This window comes from Quercus robur, chromosome 3 (assembly GCF_932294415.1).
Source record: "Quercus robur chromosome 3, dhQueRobu3.1, whole genome shotgun sequence".
Classification (NCBI taxonomy): Eukaryota; Viridiplantae; Streptophyta; class Magnoliopsida; order Fagales; family Fagaceae; genus Quercus; species Quercus robur.
In genome coordinates, this window is record NC_065536.1 from 16,764,094 (window position 1) to 16,786,458 (window position 22,365).

At 31.3% G+C, this 22,365-nt stretch overlaps 1 protein-coding gene and 1 long non-coding RNA gene across 10 annotated transcripts in view; one reads left to right on the forward strand and one right to left on the reverse strand.

Moving 5' to 3' along the window:
• Positions 1-371: 371 nt before the first annotated feature.
• Positions 372-1,025, reverse strand: LOC126717296 (uncharacterized). Its single transcript, XR_007652511.1, has 3 exons — positions 908-1,025; positions 620-763; positions 372-475 (listed from the first exon to the last, which is right to left on the reverse strand). It is a non-coding gene; the product is annotated as an uncharacterized LOC126717296 (long non-coding RNA).
• A 116-nt stretch (positions 1,026-1,141) lies between these two features.
• The window catches only part of LOC126717294 (MDIS1-interacting receptor like kinase 2-like), a 50,357-nt gene continuing 29,133 nt past the window's right edge, over positions 1,142-22,365 (forward strand). For 4 of the 9 annotated variants that reach the window (XR_007652504.1, XR_007652506.1, XR_007652507.1 and 1 more), the window contains exon 1: positions 1,148-2,951. Coding sequence is in view for 2 of the 9 variants with exons in the window: in XM_050418818.1 (XP_050274775.1) it covers positions 1,199-2,951; positions 5,704-6,086 (2,136 nt within the window). In the remaining 7 variants the exon portion in view is untranslated. Of the gene's footprint in view, positions 2,952-5,703; positions 6,104-6,209; positions 6,873-8,248; positions 8,364-22,365 lie in introns of those variants that run through there. The other 5 variants (XR_007652509.1, XR_007652505.1, XM_050418818.1 and 2 more) reach the window with 5 other exon arrangements.

Genomic DNA, 22,365 nt, shown 5'->3' on the forward strand with positions numbered 1-22,365 from the left:
TCTCACAGGTGTCATTCCTGCTTCTCTTGGAAACTTAAGCAACCTAACCACTCTATATTTTAATGACAACCAACTTTCTAGTCCCATCCCTCAAGAATTAGGAATGCTATGTTCTCTAACAGTCCTTGAGTTATCAACAAACAATCTCACAGGTACCATCCCAACTTCTCTTGAAAACTTAAGCAACCTAACCACTCTTTATCTTTATGAGAACCAACTTTCTGGTTCCATCCCTCAAGAATTAGGAATGTTAAGTTCTCTTATTGACCTTGAGCTATCAATAAACAGTCTCATCGGTACCATTCCTGCTTCTCTTGGAAACTTAAGCAACCTAACCACTCTATATCTTCATGAGAACCAACTTTCTGGTTCCATCCCTCAAGAATTAGGAATGTTAAGTTCTCTTAATGACCTTAGGTTGTCATTCAACAATCTCACAGGTACTATCCCTGCTTCTCTTGGAAACTTAAGCAACCTAACCACTCTATATCTTGGTAAGAACCAACTTTCTGGTTTCATCCCTCATGAATTAGGAATGTTAAGTTCTCTTACTAACCTTGAGCTATCAATAAACATTCTCACAGGTACCATCCCTACTTCTCTTGGAAACTTAAGCAACCTAACCACTCTATATCTTCATGAGAACCAACTTTCTGGTTCCATCCCTCAAGAATTAGGAATGTTAAGTTCTCTTAATGACCTTAGGTTGTCATTCAACAATCTCACAGGTACTATCCCTGCTTCTCTTGGAAACTTAAGCAACCTAACCACTCTATATCTTGGTAAGAACCAACTTTCTGGTTTCATCCCTCATGAATTAGGAATGTTAAGTTCTCTTACTAACCTTGAGCTATCAATAAACATTCTCACAGGTATCATCCCTACTTCTCTTGGAAACTTAAGCAACCTAACCACTCTATATCTTCATGAGAACCAACTTTCTGGTTCCATCCCTCAAGAATTAGGAATGTTAAGTTCTCTTAATGACCTTAGGTTGTCATTCAACAATCTCACAGGTACTATCCCTGCTTCTCTTGGAAACTTAAGCAACCTAACCACTCTATATCTTGGTAAGAACCAACTTTCTGGTTTCATCCCTCATGAATTGGGAATGATGAGTGCTCTGACAGAACTTGAGTTATCAACAAACAATCTCATAGGTACTATCCCTGCTTCTCTTGGAAACTTAACCAAACTCATGTTTTTATTATTGTTCTCGAATAAGTTGAGTGGTTCCATTCCTTTTGAAATAAACAATCAAACTCACTTAAAACGATTTGATTTATCAGACAACCATTTCACCGGTCATTTGCCTGAAAATCTGTGCCTTGGTGGATTTCTTGAGAGATTCATCGCAAGCGATAATCATTTTATTGGTTCAATACCAAAATCATTGAGAAATTGCACTAGCCTTATCAGAGTCCGACTTCAGGGAAATCAACTTAGTGGAAATATAGGAGACAATTTCGGAGTATACCCACACTTAGTATACATGGAGTTGAGTTATAATAAATTTTACGGTGAACTTTCAATTAATTGGGGGCAATGTCAAAACTTGACAAGCTTGAAAATCTCTAACAATGATATTTCAGGTAGAATATCTCCTAACCTTGGAGATGCAAGTCAATTACATTTACTTGACCTTTCCTCAAATAAGCTATATGGGGAGATTCCAAAGGAATTAGGTAAGCTAACATTTTTGATAGAGCTTAATCTAGGCAATAACAAATTTTTTGGACATGTTCCTTATAATTTTGGGATGCTATCAAATTTGGAGGGGCTCAATCTTTCTAGAAATAGTCTAAGTGGCCTAATTCCCGAACTTGGGAACTGTAAAAAATTGTGGATGTTGGATTTGAGCAATAATCACTTAAGCAAATATATCCCACTTCAAATTGGAAACATGCACTTTCTCCAATATCTTGATCTTAGCCTAAATTTTTTAATCGGAGAGATACCACAACAACTTGGAGATTTGAAAACATTAGAATTTTTAAATCTTTCTCACAATGCACTCTCGGGCTCTATTCCATCCAATTTTGATCAAATGTTAAGCTTACGATACATTGATTTGTCCTACAATCAGCTAGAGGGTCCTATTCCAAATATTAAAGCATTTCGTGAGGCAACGGTAGAAGCATTTAGAAATAACAAGGGCTTGTGTGGCAATGCCACAGGTTTGAAGGCTTGCCCCTCTACAATTAGCCATAATTCACATGTCAAAAAGAGGAATAAAGTTATGAAACTAATTTTAGTGTTTTTGGGCGTTTTCTTTCTAATATTTATCATTGTTGGAATTACAATCTGTTTTCGCTCAAGGAAGATGAAGATAGAAATTAAGCCAAAAGAAGAAGAACATCAAAATATGTTTGTAGTATGGAGCTTTGATGGGAAAATGGTTTATGAAAAAATTATTGAAGCAACAGAGGATTTTGATGACAAACATATTATTGGTGTAGGTGGCCATGGAATTGTTTATAAAGCTGAATTGTCTACAGGTCAAGTTGTTGCTGTAAAGAAACTTCACCCACTCTCAGAAGATAGTGTGGTCAATCTAAAAGCTTTCACTAGTGAGATACATAGTCTAACAGAAATACGACACCGCAACATTATAAAGCTTCATGGTTTTTGCTCACATCCACGACACTTGCTTTTAGTTTATCAGTTCTTGGAAGGTGGGAGCTTGGAAAAGATACTAAACAATGATGAATTAGCACTGGAGTTTGATTGGATTAAAAGGGTAAATGTTGTTAAAGGTGTGGCAAGTGCTCTATCTTATATTCATCATGATTGCTCCAATCCAATAATTCATCGTGATATATCAAGCAAGAATGTTCTACTAGATTCAGAATATGAATCTCATGTCTCTGACTTTGGCACAGCTAGGATTATGAGTTCTGACACATCTTATTGGACTTCATTTGCTGGTACCTTTGGATACACTGCTCCAGGTATGTTATTTAAGTAATGTTGGCAACATTAAAATTTTCACAATCGCTAATATGACAAGTTATGATTAAAGTCTCATAAAGTAACATCACTTGGACTTTCTTCTTTTTTTCTTGTGTTAGATAAATTGATAATCAGTGGTGGGGGAATTTGAACGCTAGGCGTTTTAGTTGGAAATATTAGAAGATGTCAATTTAACTACAAGGCTTTTAGCTTTTACATTGACTTTCTAACACCACTTTTTTTTAGTACCAATTACAGTATTTTAAATCACTAATTATGTAAAATATTGTGTCTCTAGTTGTGTTCATAGTTGTCAGTATTGTATGATATTCGATATGTGTTATACGATGTGTATCATATTGTGTACAAAAAATTTCGTACTGTAAATGTTCATTAATTGTCATAGTATTTTAAATCACTAATTATGTAAAATATTGTGTCTCTAGTCATATTCATAGTTGTCAGTATCATATGATATGTGAGATGTATTGTACGATGTGTATCGTATCATGTACAGAAAATTCCGTATTGTAAATGCTCATGAATAGTCTGATACATAGGTGTGTATTATATAAATCGAATAATATCAGTGAATTTTACGTATGATGCGCAAATATTGTTAGACTTTTTTTAACACAATGATTGGGAATACAAGTTCTTAGAGTTTTTATAAACAAAAAATTATTGGGAAATTTAATTGAGTCTAATAATATAACATGTCCATGAGTTTTTTTCCCCCTCTTATCTTTCTCCTACAAAATTGGACTATACACGTGACAATTCACTTTCATATTTGAAAATTTCTTTTCTATGCTATGAATAATGTATCAAATAAAAATATAATTATTATTATTTTTTTAATTATTGTTATAAGTCTAAAAAGTTAGAATGCTAAGAAAAAATATAAAGAAAAATTTATTAGAATGAAAAGAAAATATAGTAAATGTTGATGATAATGAAGAAAATGTCAATGAAAAAATAATTTTGCAAAATGATGAACATAATAATAACATTGACTTAGATGAAGTTGATTAGGCAAGATGATGAAAATAAATTATTATTTTGGCTAATATATCATGTATTATCACTTCTGAATTTAATCAATTTGAATGTGTATGTTATAAAGTTAATTTGATTTATTTAGTTAGCTTTGTTAAATATCATTACATAAGTAACCATTAAATTGCTTATTAATTGAATATATTCCAAGTTAATAATGAATATGTCTTTTATGTATGTATATTTATAATTTTTTTTACAAATGTATATCTATAATTTTTTTATAATTATATTGGATCTTCGTGTATCTTAAGATTCACGATATAGAAAAATCAAAATTTGATTTATGATACAATTCATATTTTAATAACTATCTTCATATTAATGTTATTTCAATTGGCATTGTTTGCCTTCAAAGAGGCCTATTTGAAATTCGTCGCAATACATAATGTAATGTATAGTTGTCACAATTTGAGCTAATAGGTTGGATTAATAATTATGTTTCAGAGGTTCAATTAGTAGTTAGAGTATTCTACTTATTTATTGACGAAAAATATATATATATATATATATATATTTTTTTTTTTGTAGCATCTTGATTGGCATTAAGGAATTTGGTAGTTGCAATCTATGATATTTTATCCAGTCACTTCATTCTTTTTTATTTGTGATCATAATCACAATTACAATAAAAATAAATAAATAAAAGTTATGTTTAAATTTAGTTAAGATTTAAATCTATTTGACTAAGTCTTTTTCCCCTTTTTTTTGGAATCCTTTTAGATGAAGTTTTTTTTTTTTTTTTGAGGGACTTTTTAGATGAAGTTAATTGTGCATAAATACCCCCAAATAATTTATGGTTAAAGAATCACATTTTACTTCGTGAAGCTTTGTTTTCTAATTGTACAATTCTTTTAAACTGGATAATTATTTCTTATACAGCCTAGGTTCAAATCAAAGTTTTTAAGATGACATAGAGACCCACCCCTGCTCTCTCTAAAAAATAAAAAAGTATTACCCTTTCTAATTTTGCCTCCCCCACCTAATTCCAAAATTCTAATATTTTCAAGAGTTTAGTACTTTCAGCTTAACTTGTAGAGTTGTTCCTATATCAATATATATGTTAGCATATATTACGAATTTGTATAAACTTAAGAAGTAGTACATGTACCACAACCAAAAGATTGTGTGGTAATTAAATTGAATTACTTAGTGAAAGTAGAATATAACTCTGTTAAAGATCACAAGCTAAACAAGAAGATACAAATCAAGGAAAAACTTTTCACAGAAACTTCAAGAAAGCTCAAGAAACAGAGAGAGAATTTATGAGTGAAAAAAAAAATTAAAAAAAAATCTCATTACTGAATTTCTATGATTACAAGAACTAACTAATTTACATTGCGTTACTCTACATTTATACTACTGAATACAGCTCTAACTAGAAAGCAAAAAGAGCGGGAAAATGTAACTAACTCTTAACAACTTTCCTAAAAACACTCCTCCAATAATAATTAGCCACCTGTCACCCAATACCTAACTAACGGCTAGCTTCCTCACGTGTCTTTCACATGCCTTGCTTTACCTTCTAAAACTACAAGTAGTTTCTTCAATAAAACAGAAATGCTTCTGTCGTTTTGATCAGCAAGCTTCCTTTGCACTTTAGCTTTCTTTACCTCATTCTTGCTTCCTTTCTTACTTCACTCCTTTTCTTCTGAACAGATTTCTTAACAAACTCTGATATTTTACTTTCAGAGCATGCATATACGATGGAAGTAAGTGAAAAGAGTGACGTTTATAGCTTTGGAGTAGTTGCATTGGAAGTAATTATTGGAAGGCATCCGGGTGATTTGATCTCATCATTTCTATCATCATCATTCTCATTATCATCCCATGATGTGCTACTAGAAGATGTATTGGATCAACGTCTTGCACATCCTACAAATACAGTTGCAGAGAAGGTGGTTTTAGTAGCAAAGATAGCATTAACATGCTTACACACCAGTCCACAATCTCGTCCCACCATGCAACAAGTTTATCAGAAGCTATTAAATTGGAAATCTCCTTTCACAAAGCCTTTGCACATGATCACATTAAGAGAGCTCATTGATCTCGGGAATTTGAATGAAGCTTCATAAGTGTTTACATATCTCATGTATTGTATTTTGCTCATATACATTCCATCCTCATGCAAAGTTTTAAATACTTATAAGGCCAATACTTCAAAAACCACAATTTACATGACTATTCATCTTCTGCAGCTTCATTGTTCATCTTCGACCCATCCAAGCCTCTATCTTATTGTCGGAGCCTCCATGGCTGTTTACCAAAGCTCCTCAATCCAAATGGAAGCTGAGCTCTTTCTCTTTTTTGTGGTTCTAAAGCTCTCTAGGTGTGGGAAACATGTTTGGTCAAGGTCAATCAGATCACTGGCTTCGAACTTATCATGGTATGTTCTTTGGGTTTCTTCTATTTTATTACAGTTCTTATTGATTATGTTTATATGAGATTGCTATTTGAGATGTTACTATCCAAAACAGGACAGGAATAAAAACAGGACTTCTTCTCTCCTTGTTACCATCGAAAACATGCCAAAAGTAATTTGTTTAGGCCTATGGCAATGTAAAATGGGATTCCGAACATCTAGACAATTATGCATTGAAAGTTTCTTCCAATGGGAATGAAATGAAAGAAACTCAAAAGATAAGGCGAAGGAAACAGGCAAAACTAAACTACAATGGGGAGCCTTAATTTAAATAGGCAGCAATGGAGGGAAGAGGTCACTAGTGGAGGCATGGGACGCATTGCGCAAGAATTACCTACTTTGATTGATTGAGATCCTTTTACAGCCCAGGTAGTTTTTTCTATATATATTTTAAGCTCAAGAATTGTAACAAGTTTTACAATAGATGTTTGGGGTGCAGGTGAACCAAGGCTAAGAAGAATGGAATAAAAAACACTAGGAGCATGCAATTTGTATCCAAGTTCCTGAAAAATGATTTGCTTATTTAAAAACAAAAATTTGTATGAAACACATGGCTAGACTTCGACAAGCTATCAAGAAAAACTTAAAATGTCCTGGCTTTTTTTCTATGAATGGGTGGTATGAAATTGTCAAAAATTTTCTTCTATCCAAAAAGTCTTAGAATTTGGATGATAGAATTTTAGGTGTAGAACTCTCACGTAAATTCCCGACAACTAGCAACATTTTTTTTAACCTACAAAAGGATTTTAAAAGAAAAAGAAATAAATCCCATCTTTAAATGTAAATCTTTTACTTCTGTCAAGTCCTGCCATGAGATTGTAGCTAGAAATTTATTCCAGGTTTGGTTGTTGTATTAGTGTTTTTGACCTTGTGGAGTTTTTCTTCAATTGGATTTTTTATTGGTTTTTGATAAATGGTTTCTTACTTACGGCCTCAAGAAACATTCATGGTGAATTGTCTGTTTCTTTTGGTGGAGGCGATCACAGCTATTTTAAAGACAACATTGAAGCTAGGATTAGATTTAAATTATGAAGTCCTGGGAAAAGAGGTGGATACTAAATAAACCATAATTCCAAAATTAATAAGTACCTAAGGATATTAAGAAGCTAAAACTATTGTGTTTGAGCGTAATTAGATGCATTTTGCTTGTATTGGCATATTTGGAGTTACTTTGGGATTATGTGCATTTTGTTCGTTTGTTTGGCCTCTAATTTGGTTTTAAGACCATCTTTGAATGCATTTGGAGCCTATTGGCATATTTGGAAATAACTTGAACTTGGTTTTGTTGGTTGGGCTTGGTTTTGATTTGGCATTTGAAACATTTGAGGCTTGAGAGAAGTCTCTATAAGGTGGACAAGAATTTGATTAAAATTGGTGATCTAATAATTTCTCCATTGTGAAGATGGTTGTAGAGTTTGGAAAAATTTGTAATTTTTTTTTTGAATTAAGGAGAAATTATTTAATTAACTTGTCTAAAAGATTGTATGGCAAAGATTTGTTAGATTTTGCATCATATTCATATTTTGAATATTTGGGGTTTGCAATTTGAGATAACCAATAGGGGCTTTGATGAAGATGACAGAGGATTTTTTTTCTTTTCAGGTTTGTATTGAATTCAAGTTAAGTTGTGGTTTTGTCAAATTTTGGCTTGACCATTCATGTGTGGCTTTAGTTTCACACCTACATTAAATGCATATATTTGTGTGTACTGCAGCCCATCCGTCGTTGTTCACTTTGGTTTCCTCTTGATTAAATATATATTTGATGCTCTCTTATTTGGGTTGTGTGGCCAGTCTAACAATTTGGGTGTTGCAGAAATTGTAAAGGAATGGAGTGGCAAAATGTGAGTGTGAGAGATCTCTTTGAAGAGGGCTGTGTGAAGGAGGCTGTGCAGCAATTTTAGAGAAGCAAAAACTTCTCCTTGTTTTAGGTGTAGTCTCAAGCTTTTTATTCAGCCCTATGCTTTGTATTGAGAGAGAGTGCTTCTGTTAGGTTCTAAATATTTAGGATAAATGTTTAGATTCTAAATTTGTGTATTTTGGCAAACCAAGAATAAAAACATGTCTAGTTTAGGTGTTAGACATTGCTCAAGATTGTTCAAGTCAAGATTCAAGAACAATTAAGCTGCAGAAAGAAGAGTTCAAATTCTATGAAGCTCGACTGATCGAAAGAAAGGTTCTACCAATCAAAAGTCGTTTTCTACAGATTTTAAATCAGGCCCAAAGCCCATGAAACATGTAGCGTTTCAGTTCAACACTACAAGGTATAAAAGGAAAACCCTAACTACATTTTAGAAGTTCTTGGAAGTCTTTTGAGTTACTCCTGTGAGATCTGAGAGGTTTCTGTAACTTTATAACTCAATAAGCATCTATCGGAACAAAATTTACAATGAAGAACTGGTGGAAAGAAGTTGTTGCATAAAGATCAACTACTGACGGTGATCTAAAATCTTTGAGTGGGATCTCAATGTCACAAACGGGGGTGCTTGTGTACTGTAGATTCAAGATAGAAGAGTCTGTGGATTTAGAGCTAGACGTGGTCGTGTGAGTAAGTTCTACATGAGGTCGCTTTAGATTTTAGGGAGAAAATCTATTGTAAACTTCCATTCTATTGTAGTAAATTTGTTTACCTTGAGGATAGTTAGGTTAAATCCTCCCCAGGTTTTTTACCTTGAAACTGTTGGTTTCATTGGTTTTCCTGGATCATCATATTGCCATCTTCTTTTCTTTTCCGCACTTAGTAATATGATTGCATGAGAGCGGGTTCAATCTCATTTATAGGGGTCTAAATGAATCTGATTTATAGGGGTCTAAACAAACAAACAAGTGGTATCAGAGCGAGTTCACTTTGATTGGATTAACATCTTGAGTGAGATCCTTTATCCCTGCTATCGTGGATAATTTTAAATGTCTTACAGCTTTTGGCTGTGATAATTTGAATAAAAAGGACTTACGACAACTCAAGTTTTTGTATAAAGTTTTGAAAAGAATTTATACTACAATTTTACCTTTTATTTAATATATATATATATATATATATATTTTAATTTGGTACCTTTGAATTATGGTTTTGCTTTTAAATAATAATAATAATAATAACTTTGAAGTTTTTTTTTTAAATTTTTTTTAATAAATTTATAGCCGTAGAAGTATTAATGTTGTAAAGGCTTAGTAAAAAATTGAAAAAAGTTCCCAAAAAACGTCCATAAATTCCACACGATATAACTATTGACACTGGTTATGATTTATACAAATAACAATTTTATAATGTTTTAATGTACATAAAGATATGCATAAGAACTGTCATTTGAGTTCATATTTGGCACCAAAAGTCTAATATCTTAACTAGTTTGCACTTCCTAATTGAGCATCATAGATAATTATCATAATAAAAGGATTTGGAAATTATAAAAAAATTAGCTTATAACCCGCACAATGTGCGGGATACTTTTATTTATTACAAAAGACAAACCATAGGTGAAATTTTAAAAATTTCATAATTAGATACTACAATTTTTTTTTTTCAAATTGCAAGAAAGAAACCTAAATTCAAGGAGTCTTACATAGAGACAATGAAATGTAATTTTGAAATTTCTTGCTCATTCAACAAAATTTGAAATAGACCCCAAAAAAAAAAAAAAATGTTTTCCTTCATCACACATGCACTCAAGAAAATGAAAGAAAGTGATTTTTTTTTCTTTCTTTTGACTCCAAGAGTTAATTATTTTGTTTCTAAAAAAAAAAGAGTTAATTATTTAAAGCATGTTCAAAAGTTCCAAAAAGATAAATTTAGGGTGGTCCAAGAGAGATAATAGTTGTCTTTGTTTTTGCTAGAAGCAAGTACCAGTGTCTTCAACTAACAATAATTAATAATTAAAATATCATGAAATTCAAATCCTTTAGTAATAACCTATGAATTACATCAACTACAGTAGTAAATAGTCTCACAGAATTCACTTAGCCCAAAAAAAAAAAAAGAAAATTACATTCTCACTATAAGAGTGATTCCAAAAATGTAGTGCCACTAATTTATACCAAATTATCAATTTCATTTTTTATTCTTATTTTTATTTTTTTATGACAATACCTACTACACGAAAGGAAAATGCAGATAATGCTTATAATGTAAAAATATGAAAATGTAAGAAACCATGGGTGAAGCCTACCAATTGTATTAAAGCAACAAAATATTGAATAGAAACCAAGTGAAGGCGAGTTTAACTGTGAGAAATCTCAAGCATGTATAAAAATCAAACTGAATATTACAATTTTTTTGTAGATAACTGAGAGATCTCAACCTTGTATAAAACTGAATATGTTATTCATTTAACTACCGATATAGATTATCTATTTAAGGTAGCAAGATCATACGCTTTACCAACAACCTCCTCATCATAATATTCACTTGTATACAAAATGTAAATAAATGAATACACAATTTATATGAGATAACACATCTATTACCAAGTTTATCCCCCATAAGTCTATGGAGGTCCATTTGGATTCTAAAGTCATCTTACTTTTTGAACTTTCACAAATAAGAATGATCTCTTAAAATTTCATCAATAGTATCCAAAAAATATTAGATATCAAGGTCTCATTTTGGCCACAAACAATATAATATTCATATAGTGTTACCAAGTAAAAAGAATAGGTATTTCCTTCGTAGACACCCTTACTTCAATCCAACTATTTTGAGAGTTCAGCTTGTATTTTCTAGGGTTTTTGCTTTATGTTTTGTTTATTGAATTTTTGCTGTGTGATGCAATCAAAGCAAACATGCAATAGTTGTATTTTGCTTTCAGTTGTGATGTATATTAATAGTTTTTTTTTAAAAAAAATAAATCAATTTTAGTAGGAAGAATTGAAGCCTTTTAGAGGCAGGGCTATAGAGTTGAGTAAAAAACTATACCAATAAGGATGTAAATTTTGAATGATTTTTGCAATATTTTTGAATGTCACTCTTCTCCCTATGTCTCTAATAGGTGAAATTCACTTGCTGCATCATTACAGTATGTTTACTTTATTCCTTTAATTACAAATATATCCAATTATGACCTTTTTAAAAATCATGAAAATAGAATTTGTATCACTTCTAAAATATGATTTTAGAGAATTAACATGGGGACATGAATATACATGTTTGTATGATCTACAGGACAAATGATGGGAGACTCATTACAAAATCATTTCCTATTGCCATACATGCAAGAAGAGGCACTCATAAAAATAAAATAAAATAAAAGCCTAGTGGAGCTCAAAATCAAGGAACAAAAAATACCCATATCATTTTTGTAATTGGATACACATGCTTTAAAGTAAATATTTGATAAAAGGGAAATACATGTACAAACACATAACAACCCTGTAAGCATAAATACAAGGGAACAAAGACCTGTTCTGCAGAAAAAAAAAAAATGCAACAAAATCAATACAGCCCATGGACATACAATACAGGAACAGAAACAGCAACAGATATTACAATTACCCCTCTGTAAGCACAGATTATGCAGAAAATCCTGAACCTGTTCTGTAGAAAACAAAATATGCAGCAACAGAAATACAGCCTATGGACATACATCAAAGAAACAACAACAGATATTACACTCAGCCCCACTGTAAGCACAGATTATGCAGAAAATCCTGAACTTGTTCTGCAGAAAGCAGAAAATGCAGCAGCAAAAATACAGCCCATGGACATACATCACAGAAATAGCAACAGATATTACACTCAACCCGCCTGTAAGCACAGATTATGCAGAAAATCCTGAACTTGTTCTGCAGAAAACAAAATATGTAGCAGCAGAAATACAGCCCATGGACATACATCACAGAAATAACAATAGATACATCGTTTTTCTTTGGGTCCGAATAGATGCATCGATTTTCTTTGAGTGTGGCGTTTCAAGTTTGTTTTTTATGCATGTTTGTTTTTTAAGGGTGTTTTTTTCCTACATGGCAGAACAGCCAAATCTAAATCAATCCAACCAAGAAATTAAAACCTAAATCATATTCAATAAAAAAAAAATAAAAAAATAAAAAAGCAATAACTTTACCGATTATGGGGTACTGGGTATGCGGCCTCTCTCTTTGTGCCTTCCAAACTATATCTCTGTGTGCATGTGGTTCTGATAAAAAAACCTAAAATAAGATTGAAAAAGAAAAAAAAATATCAGCATAATATTCAATTCTATACTTATTTGATCCCAATGAAAATTTCATGGAGAACTCAAAAACCCGAAACAAAAACGAATGAAAGCCAAAATCAAATCTATACCTATACAACAACAAAAAACTCAATAAAAAGTAACATTGCATCCCCAAATCTGGAAAAAATAAAAATAAAAATACCGGTGCTGGTTCCAACAATCTGATGGTGGCAGATTTTCTTTCTCTATGTGCTTGCGGTTCTATATCTGTGTGGTAAGTTTTTTTGTTTTTTGTTTTTATTTTTTATTTTTTTTTTTATCTCTGTATCACAAGTGTTTTTTTTTTTTTTTTTTGGGAGTATTGCAAGCCTTTGCCGTGTATTTCAAGCGGTTTGTTTTCTTTTTATTGAAAAAAATATAAAAACCCAATCCCTAATTTAACTTGAATACCCCAAACTAAAGCATTCTTACCTAGATTCCTTCATCAAAATCAAATTTAATCCAAACACCTAAATTGATATCAATCCGACCAAAATAACCAAATCTAAATAAAAATTAATCCATAAATTTTAACAATGAAATAAGAAACAATAGGTTATGTGCAGCGTATATGTAAATATAAATCTAAACCAATCCAACCAAGAAATTCAAACCTAAACTATATTCAATTCCCAGATTTGAGAACAAAAAGAAAAAAGAGGGTTTGGCTTACCTCCAGTACTTTTTTAATTGAAGGTGTCATTTTATTTTAAATACATAATAACAAATGGTAGTGGGTTTTAATCTTCACATTTTATTTAGTTAGTGGGTGATGTGTTAGTTCTCATTAAAACAAAAGGACACCTCCAGTTAAAAAAGTACTAGAGGTAAGCCAAACCCAAAAATAAAACAAAAACAAAAACAATAACTTTACCAGTTATGGGTACACGGCCTGTCTCTCTGATGGTGGCAGATTTTTCTCTCTCCCCAGTCCCCACTCTGTGTCTTCTCTATTTACCATTCTGCCAAGGTTTTGGGTCTGCAAAATCTTTTTTTGGAAATTTTTGATTTCGTCGCCTCATTCTTTCTTTGCTTCTTTCTCCGTGTGCTCATTGCCTCTCTCTATTTCATCGTTTCTCTCTATTTCTATCTTGGTGTACATCTAAGTTTGACCGGTTAATTTTTTTATTTATAATGAGAGGTTTTCAAACGGTGTACCAATTACCAAACAATGTAATTTATCGCTTTTTAACTTAGCCGTGGCTTTACTCAAAAAAAAAAAAAAAAAAAAAAAAAAAAAAAAAAAACCTTAAACTTGGCTAAAAGTTAGATTGACATTTTCCTACATGGCAATACCACCTTAATTGCAGGAAAAGGCTTCTGCTATTACATATAGTATATGAAATGTTCCTATATATCAACAATTCCACAAATATATAATCATCTGAAAATTTTTGGTACATGCAACTTTTTCAACTAATGTTATGCTTCCTTCATGAGAGGTTCCATTGATGGAACAATAGCAGAGGTTGCACTATGTAATCATTCCTCAACTGCTTCATTTTGTAGTCTTTTTTAGACCTTCGTTGAAACTTGAAAGTGGAAGATGTTATGTTTCCATTTTCCATTAGTATTGCTTTCAAATTCTTGTTTTGACAAAATATTGTTTCCCTAAAATGAAAAATATTGCTTTAAAAAACAAAAAAAAATATCAGAAAGATTTTTTTCTTAGTCATGGACAAAGATTTTGTGGCCAAAAAAAAAAAAAAAAAAACAAAATCTTATGTAAAACCAAGTGGCCTGTTTGAAGCATTTGGGGACCAAATCTTATATCCCTCATTTGTAGACCATGGGCAAACTAATGGGCAGGGTGTGACTAAATCATATACGGATCAAGCCCACTCCATGACTGCTTGATTAAAGACTCAACCGCCTAAAGGGCCCAAATCCAATTGACTCACGTTTCTGCTATGATCCAACAGGTTGAACTCTATTCTGCCTATCAGATTATCTCAGCAACACAGACTGCATTCTTTCCTTCCATTTCCCGATTCACGCGTAATGCTTTAATAGCTCTTGAAATCCTACATTATCATAGGACCGAATAGCACTGCTAATGTTGTTTGCAATTGCTAGGACACTCAGCTTCCAAAAATGGGCTAGATATCAAGCTGATTTACTCACTTTTTTTTATTCATATTATTCTGCAGAAACTGGTGGGTGCAAATATAGAGGGGAAAATGGGCTTTTGCCCTTATTTTTTAAAATATCTAGCACAATGTCTTTTTTTTGAAACTATTAAGCATTGTGTCCCTATTTTGAAATTCGATTTTCTAAAAATCAAGTTTTAATGTAACTTGATTTTCTAAAAATTGAGTTCCAATAAAACTCGATTTTCTAAAAATCGAGTTTCAATAAAACTCGATTTTTAGAAAATTGAGTTCTAGGTAAGTTCAATCACTTAAATTTTTTTGAAAATTTAAGTGGAACTCGACATTGCTAATGTCAACTTACACTTAAAAATATATACAAAACTCGATTTTGAGAGTATCAAGTTTCAAAAACAGGGTATTTTGCTAAATAGTTTTAAAATAGAGATATTTTACTGCTTAGTTTTAAAATTAGGGGCAAATGCCCATTTTCCCCCAAATATAGAGGGCTTTTTTGTTATGGTCGGGTGCATTTGGCAGAGAAAATCCAGTTACATTTTAATTGGATTATCAATTTTGGGCCATGTGTCCCATTTAATTTTTAATTTTGTAACAAGTGAATTATTGATTGTAAAAATCGAAGAAGTCCAAATTCAATTAGATTCTAAATTGAATTTCAATTGGAGTCCAATTTTTCGCCCAAATCCATCTAAGTTTTTAATTTTTGTGGTAAGTAAATTATTAAGTGCAAAAACCAAAAATTGTCAAAACAATCCGTTTTAGGAAAGTTTTGATAATACTTTTATGGGAAATAAAAAAAACTGTCAAAACATTAATTAATATTTTTTTTTTTTTTTACTTTTCCCATAAAAACTTTTTTAAATGAATTATTAACCAATGCCCTAAGGTCATTCGTTAGTATTTCCCATTACACACACACACACACACATATATAATGATAAAACATTATATACTTTAGAAATGTATGGTTTAAAAAAAGTGTATAATTTTGATTGTTTTTAATTGTACCATGTATAATTTGAATCTCTTTTTTAAAAAATGTATAATTTGAACTATATAATTGTGATTATTTTTAGTTGTACCCGTACATGTGCATGGAGCTACATACTAGTTTTATATATGGAGTTAAATATATAATAGGTTTTTCATGGTTTAATTATAGTGGACTCCTTGTTTTCTACATTAAATTAACTCATTTGGCATAAAAATTAAAAAACTTAGATTAGATAGGATACGTGGTGCAAAATTAAACTTTAATTGAAATCCATTTTTTACACATAATTAATTCACTTGGCACAAAAATTTAAAAACTTAGATTAGATGGGACACGTGACGCAAAGTTAGACTCTAATTCGAATTCCAATTTGAAATCTAATTAGATTTTCTCTTAGTTTTGCCTATTAATATATACTAGTATGTAACTCGTACTAACGCACGAGAATGATAAATTATAGTAGTGCTATTGATGTTAACTTAAGTTATTAAATATATAGGATATTAGTTCGACTAGGACATTTAAATGTACTAAAATGGTTTTTCCTTGCAATTTTCATGATATTGGCTATGCTAAATTTCTCATTACAGTGCTATTACATATATAATTTTAAAAATCACTATTAGATAGTACACATATAATATCAATTCACAATCACTGTTCGCAAAATTCTACTAAATACAACACAAAATAAAAGAATAAATAGAATGTGTGGTGATTTTTATTAAGTATATGTGATTGGCATTTTTTTTTTCTTTTTTTTTTTAAAAAAAAATTTATAATTCATTAATATTAGGTTCTTAGTATTTTGCATTCATTAACTCACTTGGCACAAAGATTAAAAAATATAAGTGGAAATATGACACAAACTTAAGTGGATAATTATGGTATGGTCCTTACATAAATTTAGACACATGACGCAAAATTAGATTCTAATTTTAAAATCTAATTGAACTTTCTCTAAGTTTTGCCTATATATATGGGTTGGATTCAAGTTACACCCAGTGTAACTCTAAGTAATGTTACACCATCCAATAACTTGTTATAGAAATCATATTTTGAAAATCTCACCATTGAATTATATGTTTTATATGTTTTTAACATTCTTGCTAATTTTCATGTTAATTGGATATTATTTACAATTTGATCCATAAACTCATATTTTATGCATCATTTTAAACTACAAAAATTTTAATTTAAAAAATTTAATGATGACATGGCTATTAATCTTTGATCACCATGAAAATTGGCAAGGATGGAAAATTAATTCTAAAGGGGTAAATTAAAATTAAAATTAATCTAGTTCATTTTGTGGATCCAAGCACATTGATGGAGGAATTTAATAAAAAATTTGGAGCGGTCTTTATTCTGAAAACGGAAATTAAATTAAAAAATAAACTTGAGACTTAGCTTTTTTCCATTGACAAGCAATGAGCAAATGTAGAGGCAGCATACATGTCACAACCCAAATCCATGGAAAATGAATTTAGATGCATGACTGACCTGCTAAACTTATATAAATCCCTAAACATAATTAATCCAAAATAAATCAATACTCCAAAGAAACAGTACTCTTAAAAACCTCTTACAAAAATCTAAACTCCACAAAAGGGAAATTAATCTCCACCATAACAACAAAACATGAATCACAAAATAAAGGTAACTAAATTCTATAAGTCTTCAATTCATATTGAAGTCGCCTATAACTTCCAAGCTCTACCTTGCACCTTACAAAGCGACCCAACGGTTCTATATTCCCAACTATACTTTAATCTGAAAAATAGTAATTGATGGGGTGAGCCACACATCTATTAAGTAATTATACAGAATACACAACGGAAAGGAGTCAAGCAAAGCACGAGTATTTTACTTTTTCACAAACTCATTCAATGATATCAAAAATAATTATTCCACAAAGCATATAATGAATCACTTAATACATATGTAATCACATCTTAAAATCATTTGAAATCACATACATAAAATTGATCAGAGCACAGTGTCACACATACACATCACATATTCTCACATATAATCTTGTGAGCGGATACCAACATTTAACCCCTGCTGGTGAGGGATCAACATATATTCTTACATACAATCCTGTGAGCGGATTTACACATATATCTGATATATCTGATCAATTCTAAAAACACTTATTTTGAGTCACACATCACAAAGCAAAGTTTATACAAAATATAATAATTTACTTGATATTAACAATTTCTTTTCAAATACAGAGGCATATCAAAGATCACAATATCGAATAGAACATAAATCGAAGGATGGTTGACTCTCTTAGAGAACGAATAGAGACTGAGGAGTTTATGTAAATATATTACAATTCTTGAGTAAATCTGAAAATTAAATTTGCTAAAAGAAACATTTTAAATACCATTTGGAGAATAGGAATATGACCTTGAAATCACTTGGTTTTAACAAATTTAAAGAACAAGAACCTTTTTAGAAAACTTACATTGAAACTCAATTATTTACAGAAAATAATTTAGTTTAGAAATCATCTTTTAAATGAGATTTGGACCTTCAAAACTTATTTAAAATTCGAAGTATCTCTTTATTTAATAGTCAAAATTTCTCTTTCAATGATACAAAAATACTTTTGACAAACTTTAGAAAATACAAGTTTGAAATACAAAACTTTTGAAAACTTTTAACTTCTAAGAACCTAATGGACAAAACTTGTGCATATTATGCATAATTACTTACAACACTTGAATCACTCTGAAAGTCCAGCTGAAACACCCTCCAAATAGTTTCAAAATACTCTTAGATAGGACCTAGAATCAATCATGAAAATTACTTAATATCCTCGACAAAATATAAATTTTATTGACCTAAACAAATTGACTCACTAAAATTAAACGTGCTGAACTAAATGATAACACTATTGCAAAACATCTCTACCCAAGAATATGTTTCCTTGAATTATCAAAACTTAGAGCCAGCAGCCAATACTTTAGGATTTAATATATGTCCTAAACAAAAGTAAAACCCGAAACATGAATTTAGGCTCTATAACTGAAGCTTTGTTCTAAAATACACATTATGGGCAAACCTAGGATTTAATATATAACCCCAATGAAGACCGTGGGCCAAAACTAATATGACCTGTTCAAGGACTTAATATCTTTGGCCCTAATGTAATAAATATCTAAGCATTATTTTGAGATTAAAAAATAGAATTTGGGTAAAAGAATAAGTCTGCCATTAATCTTTGCAAGAATTGAAAACGTGTTGATCTCTAATGGTTCCTTGTAGTCAAAGTCCTAGGCAAAGACTACCAAGGCCATTACTTTATCCATCTCTAATGATTCATTGTAGTCAAAGTCTAGAAAAAGGCTACCAAGGCCATCACTTTATCCATCAGAGAAACTTGAACTTTGACAAAAATGTGAGCAAGCTAGTGTGAACACTATAAAACCTTATTTCATGGTTTAATAGCATAATCCCAACGGCAAGGAAAACGGTGGCAGCAATTGTTGACTTATAAATTAATTAATTAATTAATTATATATATATATATATATATATATATATCCTAATGAAAACGTAGAAGTCATGCCTTAGTTCAGGGGTACATAAGTAGAATTTTAGGACCAAAATCAAACTTTTGTACAATCTAACATCACAACTGATTTCAAGATAACCTTATAAACTTTTAATTCTTTGTTTTTAATGGTGAGAAATCATACCTTGAAAAATCGGGGAAATTACACTTTACCACCCTAAACTATACATTAGATTACACTTTGCACCCTAAACTATTCGAATGCACACTTTGCACCCTCAACTATGACATTTGTTACACTTTGTACCTTGGCGTTAGTTTTACTGTTAAGTTAGACAGAAATTAATAGCACATAACTTACACATGATTATTGCTTAAGTGACACCTTGTTTAAAGACTAAAACACCCTTTTCACAAACAATTAAAAACAAAAGCAATTTTTTTTTTCAGTTCTTTCTCTCTTCGGCATGAGTAATTTTAATAACAAGTCCAGGGAAAACATCATCTGGTTCATGAATAAAGGGTTGTGCTCAACTATATTCTTTATAAGGGCGCTGCACTATTTAAGAAAAATACACACGTTTTTGAGCTATGAGTTTTATGAACGTTATTAAAAGAATAAAGCAAGAAAACACAAAATGAAACAATGAATAGTTTAAAAAAAAAAAAGAAAAAAAAAATGAAACAATGAATCAAAAGAAGAGCTCTTTTAGGCTGGGAGACCCACCACACTACTTTTGAAGTTGTCAAGACTTATTAAGAGCAATAATCTTTCAACCACACTATAAGGGAGACCCACCCACCACACTACAATCAGTGATAAGTGCGGCGACCCTTATATAGTTGAGCACAACCCTCGTATTCATGACCCAGATGATGTTTTCCCTAAATGTCTTGTTAAAATTACTCACGCCGGAGAGAGAAAGAGCTGAAAAAAAAAAAGTTTTATTTTGATGGGATGAAAAAAAAAAACTTTTGTTTTTAATTTTTGTGAAAATGGTATTTTAGTCTTTAAACAGAGTGTCACTTAAGCAAAAATCATGTGCAAATCATGTGCAAGTCATGTGCTATTAATTTCTGTCTAACTTAACAGTAAAACTAACATTGGGGTGCAAAATGTAACAAAGGTCATAGTTTAGGGTGCAAAGTGTGCATTCGAATAGTTTAGGGTGCAAAGTGTAATCTAGTGTATAGTTTAGGGTGGTAAAGTGTAATTTCCCCTGAAAAATCTGATCGCCTCTTTAATTGTATGTGCTCTAACTCCAAGGAAAACCTCTTAGCCTCTTTGATAAAACCCTTTCTATGAAAACCCTAACGTCTCTTCCTCTACCCTATAGTTTTAATTAGAGATGTGGGCTTAGTGGGGTAGCGGGCTGCAGTTACAAATAAAAAGAATACCTATGGCCCATCAATTAAATTTAAAAGAAATTTAGTAATAACCTTAAATAAAAGTATGTGGGGGTATTACAGTACATCATTGAGGTCTATAGCTTTTTTCATTGGGCTAAATTCATAAATCTGGCCTATCACATTCAATAATAAATTTCTAAAGAAATTTGGGGAGAGACATTCCACACCGTTTTAGTAATTTTGGTATTAGTCTCAAACATTGATGTCCTCAACCATAGGAAAAAAGATTTCTTAGTTCTGACCTTTTCAAATATGAAAATGAAATTCTGCAACAGTGTCATCATCTTCAATTTAGTCATCATTTCTAATGCATGGCAAGTTGGAAAGTTGCCAAATGTATAGATGAGTGTTGTGAAAGTATTCTCATGGCACTATCTCATGAGTTACCATCTCAGTCCAAGTCAGTCTTTCATTCATATTTGTATGTGAAATGAAGCTTTCCCCTAATGCAGGGGAAGTTGGTCACAGTCAAGTAGTCCTTCTCTCTAATGCATGACCAAGTCTCCTTCACCCAAATACATGGCTAGAAGAATAGTCTTTTTTCCTGATGCAGTCAATTCTTTCCTCAAATACATGGCCAGTTAGTCAAGAAACAATTGAAAGGAAGCAAACAGCATCACCTATTAGTTTTCAAGAGCCTTTTCACTAGTGAATCATACAAGAGAAAATAAAAACATCCAACAATCAAGTGTTCGAAAAGCTTTGAACACCGATATTAGCTCAATAATAAAAAAGTATTCAATAGAAATAGTGCCTTTGCGACTATCACTTGTAAAGTTTTAAATTTGGTTCGAGAGTCTATTTTATAAATTGAAATAGAGTATTTTCATACCAAAAATGGTTTGGCTAGCTAAGTAGTAAAGTTTCACAATTGATAGTTTTTTTTTTTTTTTTTTCCAAAAAATAAGCAGTGAATATAACATAATAGTAAAAAAATATTGACTTAAACTTTTAGGTCAAGTGGTGTACTTATAATAGTCATCATAAATTTTTTTAAATGGACAGTTACAACAGGGAGGAGATTTCAACCATGGATGTCTTGAAAACACCAAAAAGTGCCACCCATCTTATTTGAACTAATTAGTATTTGTCAATATTGAAAATACTGGTGCCAGTAATAATTGACCTGCTATGTCAATAAAATATCAAGCTTGTTCATATATATAAGAATATGCCAACACTGCATACCCTTGGTGTAATAGTTACTCCACAAGTATAAGTGCTTATAGGGTGTTGGGGGGGGGGGGGGTAAGGGTCGGGGTCGGGGTTCAAGTCTCTAGAAGGGAGCTTCACACACATATATATTTAAATTAGACTTGAGTAGAATTTCTATCTTGCATAAAAATAATAATAAAAAAAATAATATGTTAATATAGTTTATAGGAGTTCTTTTTAGGACACAAAAAAAACTTACAACCATTTCAAATTAGTCTACCACCTCACATATGGTTCATTAAAATAATTTTAATTGCAGATTGTGGTTGTGAGTTTTTAGACCCCTTAAAACACAATTGGATTAACCTAGTTAATTAGCCAAGTGATTACTTAGTCCAAATTTCAAATCTAGGTTAACACAATCATATAATCATATCAATGTAAAGTGTGGAATATAAAGAACACAAAGATATGATGACTCAGGAAACCACACTGGTAAAAACCTGGGGAGGATTTAACTTAGCTATCCTCATGGTAAACCTGAAT